The sequence below is a fragment of the Platalea leucorodia genome (genome assembly GCF_965183815.1).
Source record: "Platalea leucorodia genome assembly, chromosome: 3".
NCBI lineage: Eukaryota > Metazoa > Chordata > Aves > Pelecaniformes > Threskiornithidae > Platalea > Platalea leucorodia.
In genome coordinates, this window is record NC_138825.1 from 11,032,948 (window position 1) to 11,053,366 (window position 20,419).

The following is a 20,419-nucleotide window of genomic DNA, read 5'->3' on the forward strand; positions in this document are numbered from 1 at the left end:
CTAGGTCCCGTCACGAGGTACTTAGAGTTTTGTGAAATCCTGGAAGGGAATGTGAATAACTGCCAATATTAACATTTTCTAATGTACAAATTTTTACATCTCCTTTTAGGGTATATTCAGACTAGGTTAATCATAAAATCTGCCTTAGTAAGGAGAGACAAGAATGCAAGAGGGAAAGAAAAATTGGACTTTTTCTAGGATGGTGTCTGTCATGTTAGCTTTTGAGCCTTTTGACCAAATCTGATGGAGATGCACGAGTCTCAAAGATTAACAACTTCTGTGAAAGTGGGCAAGAAAAAGGATCTGAGGTCTGAGCCCGTACTCCTCAATGAATTCATAGAGACCAAAAACAAGTGTGGCATAGATCTGTGCATCTTGTTAAGAGAACGATACAAGTGGGACTGCCGATCTTGCAGAGGGAAAGGAAAGGGTGAACAGCAGCTCTTTCAAAACCAGGAAAATCTTGACTTTCTGCAAGTCTGACTGTCCTTGGAGAGTCGTGTGGCTGCTTGACATCCTGCTCCCCAGAGGGGCTGGCATGTGGCAGGGCCTGACTGTTCTTGATTGATGAGAAAAGCCCAGGTCTGTTTTAGAAGAGACCAGAAGCCAAGCAGTCAGAAAGCTGCTGCTTGAGAGCCTGCAGTAGCACAAGGGTTGACAGCTCAGGTAAGGAATTTGTTCAAGAGGAACTGGCTGGAGCATAACTTTCCTAAATCTCAGGCTAAATAGCCAGGCTGGCTGTAGGTGAGCTGTCGACTGGCTATGGGTAGACTCAGAGCTCTGCTGCAGCGCAGGAGACGTGTGAGGTGGGTGGTGAGGCCTCTGGAGCCGCATCGGTGTGGCGAGGTGACCTTTCCCCAGCTGCAGACTTCTTACATTTCAGGGCCCGTGGGCGACTCCAGCATCACAACTTTGGCCCCATGCAAATGTGAACTTGCCCGTGTGTAGGAGAAAGGCAGGCCTCTTCAGTTGTCCTTCCGAGGCAGGTGTGACACGGGCTGGGCAGTGTTACCTGTGTACAAAGTTTGGAGCAGGTTGCCCTAGGTCTGTTTATTGTCTCTTTCTTTCTTCGTGGTCTGGTGGCAGGCTGCTAGACTGTCAGTGCCTTCCCTACAGCCTGCCTCCTTTTCTGGGGTCTGGCTTGTGTCTGGGGAGGGTTAAATTGTGACTTGTAGGACTGCAAAACTCTTAGAGCAGCCTTAGCTGAGGAGGGATCTCATCCTAGGTCACTTCAGCAGTACTGTGTGTTGCACGGGTCTTGTCACAACCCCCAGCAGAACTTCCCCTTCCAAAAACTGTACCAGCAACTAGCAAAGGCAGTTAATCTCTCAGCTGCAGCCTCACTGAAGATCTGTTATGCCATGAGTGGGAGGAGACATGCAGTAGGAAAGTTCATTTATGTTCCTTTTTTTTTTTTTGCCTTCCTTTACTGTCTCTCATCTTGTCCAACCGGCCTGCTACTGCTCTAAGCAGGGAGATGAGCTGGTGGGAAAGGCCTGTGCGCTTTGCCTCTGCCTCGAAGTGGGTAACATTTGCATTGGCTGCAGTGGTAAGAGTTAGCCAGGACTGCTCACACTAGCCTTGACCTAAACCACAAGTCAGAGACATGTTGCAGCATGTTCCCTCTTGCTGGGAACCTGCAGAATGGCCTTTTGGATAGCCAGCCCTGCTTGGCTCTGTTCTCCACGTAACAAAGTTTACTGGGTGGCTGTTGAGGTTATGTTTCACTTTGTATTGAGCGAAGCATTAAGTTTAGCTTTAATGTGGCCAGGGATCTAATAATATGGAATTTTAACCAGTTGCAAAAAGTCTTGAATTTGCTTTTGGTTTTGTGGAGATAGTACTAAAAAGGTTCCCAAATGAGCTGGTCTGTTATCAAGGTGTAATTTTGCTATGATTTTGTCATGCATCTTAAAAGGAATTAGCCTTCCTGAAAGATTCAAGATCTTGTCAGCCCCTTCAAAGTAATGTTGCAAAGCTTCTAAAGAAATGATGCTGGGTACTTCTCTTTGCTCTCTCATTATTTTTTGATCCTTGCAGGTTGATATTTTCAAGATTTCCATGTAACAAAAAGGGCTAAAAACCAAAAGAAAGAGTGAAGCTGAAGTTCTTATTTAATCAGTTCTCAGTACTTGGCAACACTGCATGCTCCTGCCTTTGCCCCTTCTGTGCTCCTATAATGGTTACAACTTTTCTGAATAGTAAAGAATAATCATCGGGATGGGCTCTCTCCATACTTGATCGCAACATGAGATGGGAGCAGACTGCACAAACAGCTCTGGGCAAGACTGAGGGAGGGAGGATTCTTACCAGCATTTACCACTGGAGCTTTGCTGCTTCGTAAGGCAAGAGCTGCTCCCTGACCTGTTCTCTCTCTGCTACAGCACGCACATCAGTGAGTTTAATGAGGTGGAGGACAGTCCGCAGTAGATGTTGGGGATTTGGGGTTTTCTTGTTTGTTTTAAGACACTCCTACAAAGTGAAGGAGCAGAATTACTCTGCGACTTGCATCGGCTCCATCTAAACTCACAAAATCCAAGAGCAATTCCCAGGTTTGCTTTCATACCTCGGCCAGGTTCTCACAGCTTATTGGCATAAAGTCTGGGTTTCCAGTCGAAGGAGACCAGCAAGAGCAAAAAGGAAGGGAGCCACAGTGACCCTGCTTCATAGCTTAGAGAGAGCCACCATGGCCTGCTCCTTCCTCTGTTCTTTTTCTCTATTATTATTATTATTATTATTATTATTATTATTATTATTATTATTATTATTATTATTATTATTATTATTATTATTTCCCACCCTGCCGCCCCGTGGGCACAGGGTCCTATGGAGCATGTGATGCCTTCACATCCCCTCCCTTGCTCATGTCTCACTGACCAGTCCCACCTAGAGGGATCCCAAAGTTCCCCGTAGCCGCCTTCTCAGACTGGAAAGGTTCTCCTTGTTTGGCCCTTTTTAAAGGCAGTATCAAGCACACAAAACTTACTGATTTCTTCTTGTTGGCAATGCCATGAAAGTCCAACAGGGAGGAAGAAATCGAGAAGACCAGAGCAGAGGGTGGGGTAAACTGATGAGCAGGAGGAATCAGACTTTCATGGATCTACACGGAGCAAAACAGGGATTTGTGTGCTATTTGGACAGTCAGGTGGATTACACAGCCCTCCGTTCAGCTCCATGGTACTGCTGCTCCCTGTTGAGGCCCCACAGTTTTACCTGTGCAAGTACCTTCCTTGTGGATTTTTTTCACCCTGAATAACACGGTATGGTTAAAAACCAACCAACCAAATCTAAAAAAGGTCTTGCAACTGAAATGCCTTTTTCTACCACTAAAAACTCAATTTTCTCAGTACTACAATAATGTGTTCAATTAAAATGGCTGAAGACCTTTAATTATAATACTGATTTTATTTTTCTTTTTGGTAGCCATAATAGTCAAGCAATGGCATGCCGACAAAGACAGCTTTGAATGAGTAGCAGTCCTGAGGGGTGCCATCCTGCCCCCCCCCCCGCCCCCCCAGCCCCATCTCCTAATTCTTGATGAAGAAATCAAGTTGCTGCTGCTTCAAGATTGTTCTTGTCCTTTTTGTTGGTTACAGGCGTAAATGTTAGTAACATCTGCTGGCCCGAGCTTGCTTCCTCCTGCAGCGCTGGTCTCTGGCAGGGCTGTGCGGAGGAGCCAGGAGCCGTGGGCGCCCTGTGCCAAGCACCCAGTGTGGCTTCGCCAACCAAAGCCCTCAGCAGAACTGCGTCTACGATAGCAGCAGCACAGGCTTGGCATGACTGGCAGGGCTCTGCTTATCTCATGGTAGTTTCTTCAGCCCTAACTCTCACAAGCGGCAGGGCTCCTTTTTTTTTTTTTTTTTTTCTTTTTGAATAATGAATGTTATTTTAAGCAAAACAGCCAAGGGGGATAAACAGATCAACATGTGGATCTGAAAACATTTTCTATTAGCGTTAAGTTCGAAAGTTACTATAAATGACAGATATTACAGAGAACCCTGTTCTTTCACAATCCATTCTTTAACTTGTTTCTGTGTTTCAACAACATTTTGTGAGTCACTAGTTTTTCTTTTTTCTTTGCTCTGTCAGGTTTCCTTGATGGTGGCAGTATTTTCCAGAGCAACGGGGAGAGATAGTATACTGCATACATTTTAACAGGGACGTGGCATCTGTAAAGTCACAAGAAAATGAGCAGACTGTAAAGACAGATGCAGACCCTGCTTTATTTATTTTGTAGTTTTTTGCTCCAGAGTTGGCTAGGTCTCCCTTTGGATGGAAGGGAGAAAAAGTATTTTGGTTTGTTTTGCTTTTTTAAAGTAAGGTATAGGTTTCTCTGCTGCCTCCTAAGACTGGTTGGTTGTTTACTTTTATTTTTTTCATCAAATTAAAAAAAAAACTAAAGGAATATGTGGAGATTTGGTCTATTTCATGTCACATGTGAAGTCAATGGAAAAAACCTGATGTGCATTTAAGAGTAAAATTTATCTCAGACTTGTCAGCTACTAGCAAGTAGTGATCTTACTGCTCACTCTTAAGTTGTACAGTGCCTGCATATACAGAGGAAAAATAGGCAGTCATGTGAGGCTGTGCTTCACATCCATTTTTGGGGGGAGGGGGGACAGTGGGGAGTTTCTGAGGTTATTTTATGTGCAATTTCCTGATGTGAGAAGTTTTAAAGACTCTTGTAATGATTTATCTGGAGATTTTCTTCTAACAACATCAATAGGCAGCCTGAAATTGTACTGTCCTATACTTCACTTAAATCAGCCTTATGCAATAATCCAGTTTCTTCCTTCCAAGTACACACCGAGTGTGTGCGGCGATGATCCTGGAGTCAGCAGGCGGCTGCAACAGAAAAGGACTTTCGTAGTTTGCTTTTGCTTTCTCTTCCCATCCCCTCCATTTTCATATATGTTTTTTTAGAAGGCTGAGTTTCTGATGGACTACTTACTGCAAGATCAGTGGAAAGTGAAACTGTCTTTTGGGGCTTGTTTTGTTAATTCTTTTGGTTTTCATATAGCGCTTTATCAAAGGCATTGTTCTTAATATTAAAAACAACCCAGTGGACTGAGAAATTAAAAATGTCAATCAATAAAAATGAAAATCTGAACTTTATCTGTAGGAAATATTAATGAAACAGAGAAGCTGAGTATGTCTCTCCCCCAACCCCGCCCCCCACAGAATGCCAGCCATAGTCACTTTGCATCGTTTAGGAGTAACCCTGAAGTACCTCTAGTAGCTGAAAGTGAAAAGATTAGAAATCAAGCTGATAATACAGTTTCTCTTCAAATGCTTCCTCTAGATGTTTAATACTGTGTCCCTGAGGAAGTCCCATTATTGAAGCTGCGTGACTATGAAATCACCTTGACTCTGAGGGGTAGATATTGGAGAGCTCTGGGGATTTTCCTCATCTGACTGTTACAGCTTCCTTTCATTGCAATGATTACAAAGTTCTTTGCAAAACATGCTCCTCAGAGTTTTTATCATCTCCAGTCAAGTCAAATTGACAGGGGTGGCAGGAATTACCACATGTACTCCAGGTGTATAAACCCAATCATGTTACTAACTGATCCTAAAGGTTCCCATAAACTTTTTCCAAAGGGTTTTAGAGCTTGATCACAAATAGATGCTGAAGAAGAGCTTCTGTGCTTTTCAGACACCTTTTTCCCCATGCTGCGTTAATAACAAACTAACATTAATAACAAAAATAACTCAACAGTGCATACTTCTAATAGACTTAATCACAGAAGATCCTAACACCCTTTGCAAAAGATACGTACTTGAACATGGGAACTGTTCCTCTCTCCTCTGACACAGCCTGGCGTGGGGTGGAACGCAGCAGCTGTTTGACAGCACGACAGCAGATGAGGCATTGGGACGAGAAGTAGAACTCCGCTGTGTCCTGAAGAAAATATGAAGAATTTAAGGTAACCCAAAATGGAAGCTGATCAGGACATGTGTTTAACAGTTGGCTGATTGAGAAGTTTCATTTCTCTGCAAATTGCATACTGTTTGGTTGTTGGGGTTTTTTTTTTTGTTTTTATTCCCCCCCCAGGTATGAAAACCTCCTTGTTCTTTGGTTCAACTTTACTTACTCCAGGTTTGGTTATAGGGCAGTTAGTGAGCCGAGGCATGGGGCATGCAAGGTGATGTACAAGGTGCTCTGCCTTGTCCTCTCCTATATGGATAGTGTGGTATCTGCTTTGAAAGTGGAGTTATCTGTGTTGCATAAGGGCATCTTATCCCTCCTTCGATATCTACACAGAGAGTTGTTAGGCTGTAAGATACCACGCTGCAAATACGCAGCCGGGTGACTATAGCAGCTTCCCTGGGGGTAGGCAGTCCATGAGAGAGAAGAGCAGTGCTGCTACATCGCTACCAGTTCTAGTATCTGCAGCACTTGGATCTTTGCCTGGGGGCCTCTCCTTTCTGTATTGACCCAACCTGACCCTGCTTGCCTTGCAGGAACTGCCTAGATCACAGCTAAAGGTGGTATGGCTGTAGGCATGAAAGCGTAAGGTCTGACACTGATTGTATCAATGAGCAGGAAGCTTTATACTGCTCTACGTGTTCTTCATGAATGACAAAACATTCATGCATTTCTCTTTTCATCTATTATCAGTAAAGCATATTTAACAGCTGTTTGAAAACTACATGATAAAAAAAAAAAAAGGCCAAAACCCCTTAATTGAACTGTTTCCAAAGCATTCTTCTTATTCAGGATGGGCATGAACATGGGCAGAATACCCTCATGGTTTTCTGACAGGATCATTCAGTCTTAAACTGAAGTGACCTCATTCTGGAAGGATGTAAGGAGCTCAGGCTCTGAATCTTCTCTTGCCATGGTCGCTGATGATTTTTATACTGTTAGCAAGACTTTTGGTGGATGATGTACCAAAAAGCTTGCAGGGACAAAAATTACCTATGAATTTACCAAAGGGAAGCTGTGTGTATAGGTTCCAAGGAGAAGAGGATGTCTGTGGATCTTGATTATTTCAGCTTGGGCTGCGGTGTGTAGTTTCAGTCTGGTCCCTTGAGCTGCCACTCTCTGACAGTGAGTTCACATTTCAGCTTTTTTTCGGTTGATTTGATTTTGCATAATGGGTTAAATTTTTCCTTAGTTATGATCAGACAGTGCTGATGAGTTTAGTAGGGCTAGTTTTGGGTATAACTGAAGGTATAATGTGGTCCTTTGTGTTTACGTATACACGAACACAAATATTTTTAGTGACGCGTTCCCACTTGAAGTGCATGCTCTTCTTAAAGCATTGGCTTTGTTTGGTTGTATACAGCAAAAATGCTTTCTCTTCTGTTTTGTTCTTTCTGTTCCAGAAACTGACTGGTCAAAGATTTGTTTGACTTTAGGTTTTCTTTTTCCTAAATTTTCCATTGCCTTAACATTTCCTGAGCTGAATTGGGCAAATTTCAGCAGTGATTTTAATGAGCCTGGCATAGAAATTAGGCATAAATGTCACAAAATTCAGTATCTGTGCATGGTTTCAAAACTAAACCAAGCAAAACTGAGAAGCTTTGTTTTCGAATCTGAAGAAAACTCAAATTGCAAAGCAAAGCAGAAAGAAAGTCTGGTACTTCTAATGCTGCTGAGGTTAGTGCAGCTTTTGAAGCCACCAGCCACTAAAACATGCTGATTACTCCAAGGAGATGATGATGTTTTTGGAAGTCAGCTGAACATTTGGTATGAAACTTGGGCCCTGGAAAGTCAGCTGCTACTGACTGTAATGGAGTCAGTGTCACCTGCCGACCCTTTTTTTAAAGGGTTTAGACTCGGTGTGTAAAGGGGGTAGAAGATATTTGCCTTCATGTAACTGGAGATATGGGTGTGTGACTGTAAGAGTTGCCACTGCCCAGAGGCAGAGACTTGGGGTAATTAAGCAGTAGCACAGACACCTAAAGAGAGAGAGGATTACCAATAACTAGACATAAGAAATTAAACCAAACTGGTGATTCTAGTTTCAGGTAGTGACTGTACTGGTTTCACATGGTAGAGACAGTGTACACAGGGAGTGCTAGGTTATAGTGCCAGCAATAGCTTTCCAAATACCACTCAGACAGCCACAATTGATTGATTTTGCGCCTCTAATTTTGACTTCTTTTGATCAGTGGGAAAAACAGATTCCTCTAGGCCAAGGGACCAAACCCCACTATCTTGCAGTTGCGAGTAAAACCTAGTTCTCTCCAAACTGCATTGCGAGTTGTTGTATCATGTGTGACTCATGGCCTAATTAAACAGTCTCAGAAAGAATACAATCCCAGCATTAGCTGCGCTTTTACTAAGCATATCCAAGTATTTTCCCGTCTCTTGGAAAGTCAGATACATGGTGTTAAATCATCTGCCTGCCTGACATCGGATTGCCAAACCATAAGTGATATCTGTCATGAGTGTGCAGGACTGGGCTGTCCTGTGAGCATGCTGAATGGCTGCCTAGGATGGCTGGTTTGGAAGGGGAAATTTCTAGGCCTTATCAACAAGTACCCGCACCTAAGTGTTAATTGGGCCCTCGCTTCTTAAATGTGCATGTCTGTGTGAGTGTATGAGGAAAACCAGCTATGGAAAGTAAAGTTTTCGATTCTTTGTGTGAGTATAACGGAGGAAGGAAGCAGCAAAATGGATTTTACTTAGCAGAATAACCGTTCAATTTTGGGGGGTACTGTGCCTGTGAAATACAACATTTTGGCACACTGAAGTAGGATGCTCCAAGGGATGCATAGTCTTAGTGCCTCTTTTTAAAAAAAAAAAAAAAAAAAAGTGGTCCTTGGTGAAAAGCCAGACCTACTATAGGTAAAATTTCCATCTGTGATCCTCTTGCTTCTAACCTGGTTGATATCTTAGGTCTGCTAACTTGTAGCTTCGAGTCTCTGCCTGCAGTGCAGACCTGTTTGTGCATCTTGTGCTCCTGTTTGTTCACAAAAAACCAGTTGGTGCCAACAGAAGTATCTTTCCAGGCAGAGGCATTCTTAAATGAAACACCTAATTTTTATTGTTTGGTACCTGATATTTTATGACTACAAACTGTTGTGACAATATCAGTGACTTAAGAGACTTTTCATCCCTTTGAATTATCCTTTTTTGAATGTGTTTGCTTTAACTCTTGCTTATGTTATACGTACTTCCATCTTTTCTCTGCTGCCCCAAATTCATCATGATTATGCAATGCTAATACTGTTTTTGGCTTTCAAAGCTGGCTTGTGGTGTGTTTTTGTTTGGGTTTACTGGTTTCTTTAGAGGGGAAAATTTTTTGGTTAGTACTTAACCTACCCAATAGTGTAGATGCTTTGCAGAATAATTTTTAAAATATCTCCCCCAAACAGCTGTCTTCCAGTGGACTGGAATACAGGAGAGGAGAATAGGGGGTGTGCAGGATGGGAGGGCAACTCAGGAGACCAGAGTTGAGTGCCCAGCCCTTAAACATTCCCTTTGCTGTATTGCATTTGCCATTTGCTTTACTCTGTTTAATTTCTGATGATTCTATTTCCTTTTCCCATCCCTCTGATGTATCTGTTTAGCTTCTAAGATGTGTGGCACAGAATAGCGTGTTCAGGCATGGATGTATGTGCAGAGCAGGACCCCAGTGAATCTCCCAGCTCGGGGAGAGGACAGCAGTGACAGCGTTACCATCCTGCAGCTGCCATGATTATATTCCCGTCTTCGGAGCTCCTGTATTTGAGGTTGCTTGTCTCTAGGTAACTCCTCAGTGTAGGAACAAGAAAACCACACTCCTCTGCAAGTTGCTGCAGCACATATAATCTCCTAGGAGGATCCTGCCACATCCAGTCTTCTCCTTTCCTGAGGCTCCGTGATCACTTCGGCCCATATTACACACGTCGTCTGAGGAGGTGCAGTGCTGGTTATTCAGGAGCCCCAAACTCCATTAACCAGACCCACCAGGGTGACTTCACTGTCACCTCTTTTCTGGTGAAGTTTAAGGGATTTGCTGGCCTGTCTGCAGGTGTTAAGAGGCTTTGCCACTTCACTTCTGTCTCGACAGATCTCCCCCTGAAAACGATGTAGCACTGCAGCTGCATCTGGCTCAGGGTAGCGTTGCCTAATCTGTGTGCTGCTGTGAAGCCTCCTGGCTTTTGCCATCTCCAGGAAAACTACCTCTGTAAGAGTAATCTGCTGTATCTGACAGCCGCAGGATGCTTTCTTTTTTTTCTTCCTGCTGCATCCTTCTTACCTTTATTCAATAATTAGACAGTAGTGCTTTCTGTAGTTGGTGCTTTCCTCCCCGGTTCCCTTGCTATCAAGCACACATCACATGATAGCAGGCCTCACCCAGACCCAAGCGGCTGCCTATCACAGCCTGTCGTCAGCTGGCACCGTGCCCAATTCTCCAGAGCTGGCAACTGTCCTTTTTTCTTTGAGCTCTGATAATGGGAACAGATTAGCGGTGGGAGCAGCCGGAGCACTGCTTTATGGGGCTTTACTCCTGTATACCTCCGGTTTTCCACAAATCTTGCCAAGTGAGTTTCCTGATCGTGGGCTATGTCATTTGCTATGCTCCACTTCCCTGCCCCCACCCATTTCCTGACATCACTTTTATTTTAAATCCTTCTGTAGCAGTGGTCCAGTTCTGCTGGAGCACTCCACCCAGGACTTCCGAATGCAGTAAATCTTGCTGATCGGGGGACTCATACGGTGTACGGAGCTAGAAAAACTACAAAGCTTTGTTGAGCTTAGGAAAGAAATCCTAATAAAATGATTACGAGTATTGAACTCTTTTTTTCTTTTTTTTTTTTTCTTCCCATACTGTGTAAACTTCATTTGGTGAGGCTGCTCTACCCTAAGTAGAAAGTTTGTCTCTACTGCAATCTTCTGCAGCAATTTTTAAATGATCTGGCATAAAGGAATAAATAAAATACATTCTTACTGCTTTAAGTGGTCCACTCGCAGTGCCTTTCTAGACTGTCATCATCATCTTACAAAATGCCGTGGGCAGTGTTTAGTTTGCCAGTGGTTATACTGTCTGGCCTCAGAGGTAGGAGTTGGTCGTTCTGGGGCTGAAACTGTCCAAGGCAAAGGTTTGCAGTGCCGGTGATTATGGTAATCTCTTGGCAATCTTACTGACATATACCATGCTAAATGAGACTTTTTATTTATTCATAAGAAAAAAGTTGGAGCCCCCACTGGCATTATGACTTTTCTGCTGGAGGTCCCTAAGATCCAGGATTTCCTTACTTGCCTGTCATTTGGGCTTGTCCCATGTGCCTGCTGATTCAAATCACAAAAGTAGACACAGGCTGGGTTTTGTTCTTTGCTTTTCTGTTAAGCATGGACACTGGGAGTAAAAGGACATGTCAAACTTTGAGCATCGTTTTTCCCAATATAAAGTCAAAGTCTTTCCAGCTGTGTAACTGGGAGAGGGATCAGATGGATTTGAGTCAGATGTGTTTATAACTGGTCCCAGCATGCTCCTGTTCATAAGAAAACTAATTTATTTAAACAGTGGGCAATTGATGGAATTTATAGCCCAGTACTATGTGCTACAGGATTAATAAGTAGTGTCCTGTAGGACACCTGCAATTTGCTGCCTTGAAACACTGCTTGGGATCAAAGCACCCTTCTGCCATATTGCCCGTGAGCTATTGGTGGTGACCAGACGCTCTCGCAGCCCAGGGCACGTTTGCTGCTCTTTCACAGGGAGGAGAGGAAGGCTGAGTGGGGTAACTTGTGTGTGAAATGCCCTCAGGTCCTTTCTTCCAGATCAGTTGTCTGATGCAAACATAGCCACCCCTTCTGCCTACTTCTGCCTCCTTGCCGTTAGCTACAGTTGAATTTTTGCTCATTTTGTATCAGTCTAAAGATACCTGCCTTCGTAGTGTAGTGTCAAAGCCCTGGAGAGAAACAATGCCTGGTGGAAGAGATGTCTTCTGTGGATTTAACTGGCTTTGCTGAATACTGCAGAAGGAGCAATGCTTGCTGGTGCAAGTTTTTAGGGGACCCTGCCTGTTTCTTGGCAGGGGACATCACAGTTAGTTCTGGATGCTCCACCATCATGATCAGGCAAATGTTCCTATTCATTTTTGTCTTGCTGATGCTTTTGCACCATTTTTTTTTTTTTTTTTTAATCAGCTGTGGTTATCTCCCTCACACTGGGTTGAGTTGCAGCATGGCACTTGATCTGAATTATTTTTATTATGTCCTGTGGCAGAGCACAGTGGTCCATCGTGAGCAGAGCATGTTTGCATGGTACTCTTGACACCCTCGTGTTCCACGCTTTATCATGGCTCTCAGGTTACTTCCAGGGGAAATTCCGGGGACTGGATGTTATGGGGTGCAATGTCACGAACACACTAGGACCAGTCTGTGCCCACAGTGGTCAATTCCTGCCTGTTTTCCCCAGAAGTGACACACAGCGGGGATTTTTGTGCTGTGGATGCTAATTACAATTGCAAATGATATCGACATGGGAGGAGCTCTGAGCTTTCTGGAGAATAGGGTTAGGATTCAAAATGTTGACCAAGTAGAGAAATCACCTGGAAAAAGTAAGAGGCAATTCAGAAAAGGACGAGCACAAAGTTGTAAACTTAGGTGAGAATAATGGACCGCCCAGATACAAAATGGGAGATGCCTGGCTGAACAGCAGCTCTGCAGAAAGGGGCTGGAGTTGGTGGTGCATTCCAGGCTGACCGTGAGTCACCGGGCTCATACAGTTGTGAAAAAGGCAAACTGGCGTTTATAAGCAAGTGGGTGCAGTGATCTTTCCACTCAACACAGCTTGGTAAGGTCTCAGCTGGAGTCTTGAACCAGTTTTCTGCTCACAGCCTTCAAAACCAGCAAAACAACTCAAAAGTGGGCCAAAAAAAAAATCTAGAGGAAAATAGCATGAATGGGTGATTTACAGACATGGCCTATGAGGAGAAAATGAAGGTATTGGGGTTGTTCAGTCCATGGAATTAAAAACTGAGGGGATGGATGGATGTGAGAGCACCTGTAAAATGTAGGAAGGAATAAACTGTTGAGCACATACGTCGGGAACAGGACTGTATACTTGTGCCTCGGCAGCTGAGTGTAGGGCGGTCTTGGTGGCAGGTTGCCACCAGAAATCCACGGGAGCCTCTTTCTTTTGTTAGCAAATGTATTTGGGTCTGTGTTTCTGTGGCGATGTCCTTTCTTCTCTCCTGTTTCATGGTGGCCAGCCTGAGAAATGCATGGTGCAAGGGAAGCCTGTGCTTCCCGTTGGAGGAGAGCTGTCTCTCATCCTGTAAAGCCGAGGAGAGCCGGCCAGCTGCAGAGCTGCCCTGCGCCTCTGATCAATACGTGTAATGGCAAAGCTCACCCCGTGCTTTCATGCTGAGAAGTCAGCGGATTAGCATCCAGGTGTGGCTCCACAAATGTTTGGTCAGAGGTATGCTCTGACATCAGGCGATGAGATTTTTGGCTTCTGATGCAGGGAAGTTGAACGTTTGGATTTGGCTTGCACAAGAAGGCCAGTCATTTTTCACCAGAGTCTGAAGGCAGGGGAGGTGACCAGGGAGGATGCAAGAATGCTGCTTTAGACTTGCTGCAGGACTTGGTAAGAGCACACAGATACAAGCTCTCAGGATGTGACAGACACGTCCTGACAGATGACCCTTTAGCACCAGCAGTCTAAAGGTGGTGGTCGCATTGCTGCGAAGGGTTTGTTCCTATCTTTTAGGGAGATTTTTGTCTTGGGGACAGGCTCGCTCTCCTCCATGATGTGGCAGCTACTGCAGCAAAGCAATATTAGGAAGTAACATTTTAGCTGTCTTCCACGTGATTAGTCCTGCTTGAGGGAGGGGGAAGGGCCCCACACTCTCGATTAATCATTTCTTCTTCCCCCCTCCCATCTGCTCAGTGATTCTCTCGCTCTTGCATACACCACTAATATTTGATCACTTTATTTCACTCTCTCTCTCTCCCTCGTTTCTCTCCTTCTCCTTGTTGATTCTTTTTTCGGTCTCTGCCCTCCTTGCTCCCAGCTTCTTGCAGAGGTGCTACCCAATGACCTGATTCTCTCCCCTAGCTCCCTTAAAAAAAGGAAAAGAAAAAAAAAAGGTAAAAAGGGAGACAATACTCCAAAGTGTCCAGTGCCTCATTCCCCTCTCCCTGGACATTATGCCTGTTCCTAGTGGTCAGCACCTTCAGCCAAAGTTGTGGAGCACGTGTGGGCAGCGCCTGCTTCTCTCTCTTCCTCTTCATGCCGTCCCCAGAGGCAGCAAGCCTGACTCCTCCTCCAGCTCCTTCTCTTCCAGCTGCTTTCACTAGCCTCCTAGCTCTTCTTGGCAATGAGGAGCCTGGACATCTGTAGAAGCAGCTGGAAGCAAGATGGAGAGCCAATATCCTGCAGCTCACCAGATCTCTACAAACCTCAGCTCAGGAACCAACTGCTTAATTCACTGTGTTTTTGTACTATTTAGTTTGCACTGCACACTGCTCGTTTCTCACCATCCTGACAAAGCTACGGCTTTATTGATGTATGTCATATCATAGCTATAGCATGTTGTTCTAGAAATCTTGTAGCCAGTCTGTAAAAATGAGTGCTCTTATGCTATAGTGGAAGCAGGCAAAGTTAAGCTTTGTTTCCACCTGGATCTTAAACATTACCTACCTGTATCATCATATGGCTCTAAGGACAGGATTTAATCCTGCACTAACTAAAATTTGACCTCTGTCAAACAACCAGTGGTACCACAAATTCATATTCCCGAGAACGCAGCAGAAGCATTTTTGCTGGTTCCTTGTTGCTTTTCTACCTGATTTACATCAAAACCTTCTTGGGAAGATGACATGGGTGGTGTTCTGAAAGGTGACAGAGTTATCTTTCCCTGTAAACACTGGGAGCCAGCATTAAACTGAGCTTGACAGGGCTGACCCTCCTACAAAAAGGAGCAAAAGAGGTGCAGAATTCCTGCTACTGTTCACACAGAGGTGGGGGAAGCTCACGGCTGTCGGGAGTTACACCACTTTGCAGCAGGGCTTTTGGGGATGGGCCCCCGAAGGGAAGCTTGCGAGTCGTGTTGCCGTGAATAGCCTCACAGCGTGTTACATGATGCAAGCTACTTGGCAAATGCTGTAATTGTGTCACTGAAATGGCTGAGCCACAATGCTCAGGGAGGTTTTGCCTTGTGAGCCCGTGAACGCATTATACCCTTCCCTGGTGCACGAGGGCAGTCTGGGAACGCCGGTTATGCGGCAGACTGCCGCGAGTGCTGTGTTTGTGTGGGGTTTCTTGTACTCTGTTTTGGGATTTGAAATTTGCCGGTTGTGTGGCTGAGAACACGTAACAAGACATATAAGTAGAGAGATGCTTTAAAAATGTTTTTCAAAGGACTTGGAAGATGGGCGTGACGATTAGGAACAACGTTTTTATAAAGCCTTCAGCGTGGCATCCTGTTTTACTCTTGCGACAAACTGCAGTTATGCAGAAAGCAGCTATTGGCATTTTTAATGTCTCGTTCCCTCAGCAGCTAGCGGTAGTTGTTTGCTTTTAAATGTCATTATTTGCACCCACAGCAGTTGGAGCCAAGAGGAATAAAGTAAAGGGAATGGCTTTAAAAATCAGGCTTCAGGCCTGATTCAGGTTCAGGCTTCAAACGACCAGTTCTGACAGGGTTGAGCAGTGCTTTGTAGCACGGAGGTAGGGATGTATGTGTGGGTACACAGAGCCTACATAGGTCGTTCCTGTCAGATGTTAAAGTCCAGTGTAAAGCAAATACCATTTGCAAGTAGCCCCAAGATGTCCTTTCCCCCCCCCCCGCCTCTAAACCTTTGCTGTGAAACAGAGCTCTCATATTTTCCATTCCTAATTCAAGAGCTGGAGGGATCGCTAAAGCCAGGTATCAAATTACAAGAGAAAGAGTGAAGACATTTGGTTGCAGCTTCATCGGCTCACACAGTACACCCAAGCGACCATTTTCATCAGCCCCCAAGTCAGTGTTAAAACTCTGTCAGGGAAATCATCTTATCTCTAAGTCTGTCCTTGGGAAGGACAGTGTCTGCAAGGAAAGTTCCCACCAACAGAGGTGTGTAAGGGCTGGGAAGAGGAGGAAGGAAAAACCCTGTAATGTTCAAAAAAGCATCTCATCCATAGTACAGGAAATGTTGTTCCTACTCATCTGAGCTACTAAAAAAAAAAAACCAACAAGTTTCAACAATAACAATTTTCAAATGAAATCCTTTGAATGGGTAATGTGTGTAGCTTAAAATGAAAATGTGACTCAGCCAGGAATTGTTACTATTACTGGTACTGTTTTAGCTTTTAAACAGAGTCTACTTCAGATATTTGGCATGTCCTTGGTTGTGATAGGAGGCTGATTAGAGGTAGTGCCGAAATATCCTTTATGGGGTGACTAATTCAAACTTGGATCTTTTCTGCTGAAACTGAGATTTGAGACTCTCTTCTTGAAGTTAGACGTGAACCTGAGTGAAGATTTCAATGTGTAAGCGAAAGCCAAACCCCTGTATTCTGTTTTTACCCTTTTCATTACCTTTTTTCTGCCTCCTTGCTAGCATTTATTTTCTTATTGGTGTTTTCCAGACCATGTTGTTTTGCTCAGACAGAGCCTATTCTCTTCCATGTTTGGATGTTTTCTTCAAACCTTCAGCTTCTTTTTGACTCTTAAACTGGTGTATGTGTTTGGCTGTTTCCTCAGTAGTTTGTCCCACCAAAACACAGAGCCTCCTCATCCTCATTTCCTTTCCTATGTATTCTCTTGGTCTTGCCCCTGCATGCTGGTTTTCCTTCCCCTGATCTCCATGTGTTACTCCTTTTCGTTCCTCCGTTGCACTTGCCTGGCTGGAAGAGATCTGCAGCCAGCTCCTCTACCGTTTCCCCACCGTGCCTTTTCTCCAGCAGAGCTGATGGGAAATGCCGTATTTCCCCCTTCCCTCCTCCCACCGCCCCCTTCCGCTCCTGCTTCTTTTTCTTGTATAGCTCAGTGAAAAATGCTTAATGAAAAGGACTTTGGCTGAGAGAGAAGGAGAGCAAACTCAAGTTATTTCCCTGAGTGTATTTTCTGCTGTTGGCCTGTTCCTGTGAGCAGGCACTCAGCACTCAGCCTTTGAAGCTGGATATTCTTGGGAGTCAGTAGAGAGATTCATTTTGGAAAGGGTAGTAGTGGACTGACATTTGATTTCCTTATTTAAGTGTGACTGTTACCCATATGCTGGAGACCACATGTGACTTACAGCGCCCGCTCTCTGCGCTTCCTCAGTTTTTCTGCCCAACCTTCAGTTCACATTTTGGCGGCTATCTTCACCATGAAAAGAGGTAGAAATTGTGTTCCCTTTCACACTGAAAGCTTAGGTTAGAATTAAAACACGTACAGAACTGCAGAAGCTCTGGGACTCATCTCCTACAGCCCCAAAGGCTGCCTTATACCCAGCTCAGGGGCTTTTCAGAGAGCTAAAAAGGGGAATTTCAGTGTTGTACGCAAGCATTTTGCTTCCTGCTGCTTATGTGGCAGTTGTGATAGTGTCCCTAAACTGTAGTAGTTGTCAGTGTGTGATTGCTATATTGAGATACTCAGTGAACTACGTGAACCCTAAATGTGAACCAAATACTTAAAAGCATACTGAGATGAGAGGGGAAACGTATATGAATCTGCGTATTTTTGGCTTATATGTCTTTATTTTTCCCAGTGTAGCGGAGAGTGATTTGTTGCGTGTCCTGCTTGTGCACTGCGTAACGTGACCAAAGAGTGTTCGTGCAATATTAAAGACACAAATTGAATTAAAACTGTTGAGCTCTTCCCTTCCTCCTGCCGCTTTTCCAGGACAGTTTTTTCCTGTGTGGGCTATGTGTTGCTTGCATGCTTCCAGGGCTCAATGAAACATGCAGCACTTCTGGATAACAGACAAAACAGAATTACGTGCTTTGTTGTTGCCCATATGCACAAGACTAAGGATAAGAAAAGACTTCTTGTCTCTTCCCTCCCTCCTCTCCACAGACCTTCAGCACAAGGAGTCAGAGTTTAAAGAAGTTGAGTGAAAACGTCAAGGGAGTCAAAGTTTGTCTTACGTCTGTGTAATTCATGGTGGGAGCGATGTGACGTAACGCTGAGCAGAGGCACTGTGCTCGTGTAACTTTGGACCTGGGCAAGAGGAAGAAATGCTGTGAGACAGCCTCTTGTCAGGAGCTTTTCCCTGCAGTCCTCCAGACAGGCTGGCTGTATTCCTGAAACACAGGTCATATCCTGCCAGACATGAGAGACACTGAGTGAGGCTGTACAGCCTGTGCTCTGCAGGTCTGCAGACTAGATAGGTCCTTTGAGCCTTTGCCCATGAATACAGGAAGGACGTACTATGAAAGGTCCTTTATGCAGGTGCCTTCGTATAGGTGAGGAGAAAGGAAGTCTAAGTAACCTGCCTCTTCTTCCATCTTGCCCTACAAATGCCTCCCATGGTTGCTAGCCCTTTACCGGGAAGCGCAAGACCCTTTCCTCCAAGAGGCTGTGGATTGAAGGCGGTGAGTGCTTGCACTAGGGCAGACTGAAGAGCCAAGTTACCTTTGAGAACAAGAGGAGGATATACGGATGATACTGGCGCGCCCTGGCATGCACCCTGGTGCTCAGGAAGGGATATTACTAGAGAGCTCTAACAGATAAAGCTCAGATGAGCAAATATAGATGTCAAACATATTTTGTAGCTATTCAAGCTGCCCCTTACCGTAATAGAGGCATCAGAAGGAAATGTGCATCTGTACCTTCTCCAACCAAAAATGTAGCTCCAAACTCTGAATTGCTGGTTTAGCTGCTGTGTCAGATGGGTAGTGTGAGATACACGCATGCATCATCTTCTGTCAGCATGGGAGGCTCCTGTTGCAAGGTGGAAAGGATGCTTGGGGTGGGACAGCTTAAAAAGGCTCGACAGAGCTCATCTACCTGCACTGTTAGTCACTGCCCGTCCTTTACTCATGCAAAGCTCTGCGTGAGTTTCAGGCTGGCTGCTGTAGCTCGCAGTCTGAGCCTAGATGTGCAAGGCTTGCCTCGTCACAGCCAAATGGAAATAGCACCATCAGATTTCCTCTGTGCTACCTCTCGATGATTTCTGCACCAGCAGTACTTGGCTTACAAGCTTAAAACCCTGATCCTAACTACTTAGGAAGTGTCAGCTGCTATAAGCAACCATCAGCTGCCTAAGCACAGCAGCGTCTTTCCCTAGCCTTGAGCCTGGCTCGCAGGCTCTGCAGGCCAGGTTTTGCTCCCCATTGGTCCCGGTGTCTCAGGTGGTGTGAAAGCAAAGTATGGCACTTATGAGGCTGGTTAGCTGTGCTGAAGAGGGCACAAGGGCAGGTGGGGTACAGCTCTGGCCCTGCAAAGATGGCTGGTGGAATTGTGGCCATCGGACAGGACACAGAACAGCCACCTCTTACTTTAAATGTGAGGGAGAGACGGACAGGAGCAGCCAAGAGCAGAATTGCATTTTAAGCTTCACAAACATTATGTGCATTGTTCAGATGTTTGCAGAGTGGTTTTTACTTTCAGACCCCTACAAAACTGCTGCGTTGGGGTCCTAATCATTTATTTTCCTACACGTGTTGGCAGATGTTTGGAAGAAGAGCCTGCCGAGCACAGTGCATGCTTGAGGGGCAGCAATTCTGAGGCAGGTTGTTGAGATTATCTGATGTTTCACATTTTATGTAATTTAGTGTGTGTGTGTGTGTGTGAAGGGAGTATTTAAAACTTGTAGACAATAGTATGCTGGGTTGCAGGGAATGAAACCCCTAATGAATAGTCCATTGTTTACATCCATTTGAGGCTGTTTCTTTGCTGAATTAGTGCCATGAAACATAGCTTGCAACTCTGTTGTTTTTAACTCCCTTCTCCTTACCCATCCCCCTTCCCATTCCTTATGGTTGCTAAATCCCGCTGTTACCTTCTCTACACAAGTTTCCAAACTTCCTTCTCTCCTCTTGATTTCCCTCTGCTTAAACCTCTTGTACAAACTGGGTCATCTTTTGCTTCTAGTTTAGCAAATTTTCCCATCCTTGGCCTCTTGGACTCACACCTCGGTCATTATTATTTTTATCCAAATGACCATGGGGGGGAAAAAAGCACCCAAACTGTTTCCTGCTGCAATAGTCAGGTCTAGATCTCCCTCTTCCCTTTACCTTTCCCTCCCCACCTCCTTGCTTTGGAGCTCTTCCTGTGCCAGTCTGAAGCTGTGTGTGTGTGTATATATATATACATATATATATTTATTTATTTAATCTCATATTTGCCTGCAAGCCCCCTGCCCAATTTCTAGCCTTTATTTCCCCCTCTATTCAGGTGCTTTCATCCCTTCCTCTGTCCATACTGCTCCGTGCTCTGATCTCTGTGCCTTTTTCTGGTGACCCCTCCATGTTGAGGTATGGCTCAAGCACACCATTAAGCATACCGGCCCTGCGACTGCCCCTCTGCCTGTCAGCCAGAGCATTTACACAGCTCGTTCGCA

At 44.8% G+C, this 20,419-nt stretch overlaps 1 protein-coding gene across 3 annotated transcripts in view; it reads left to right on the forward strand.

Annotated features, from left to right (window-relative positions):
* The window catches only part of SERTAD2 (SERTA domain containing 2), an 82,307-nt gene that overhangs the window by 20,972 nt on the left and 40,916 nt on the right, over window positions 1-20,419 (forward strand). For 2 of the 3 annotated variants that reach the window (XM_082307184.1, XM_082307183.1), the window contains exon 2: window positions 5,818-5,927. The exons of the other annotated variant lie outside the window; for it this stretch is intronic. Coding sequence is in view for 1 of the 2 variants with exons in the window: in XM_082307183.1 (XP_082163309.1) it covers window positions 5,914-5,927 (14 nt within the window). In the remaining variant the exon portion in view is untranslated. The remainder of the gene's footprint in view (window positions 1-5,817; window positions 5,928-20,419) is intronic. 3 annotated transcript variants of the gene reach the window in all.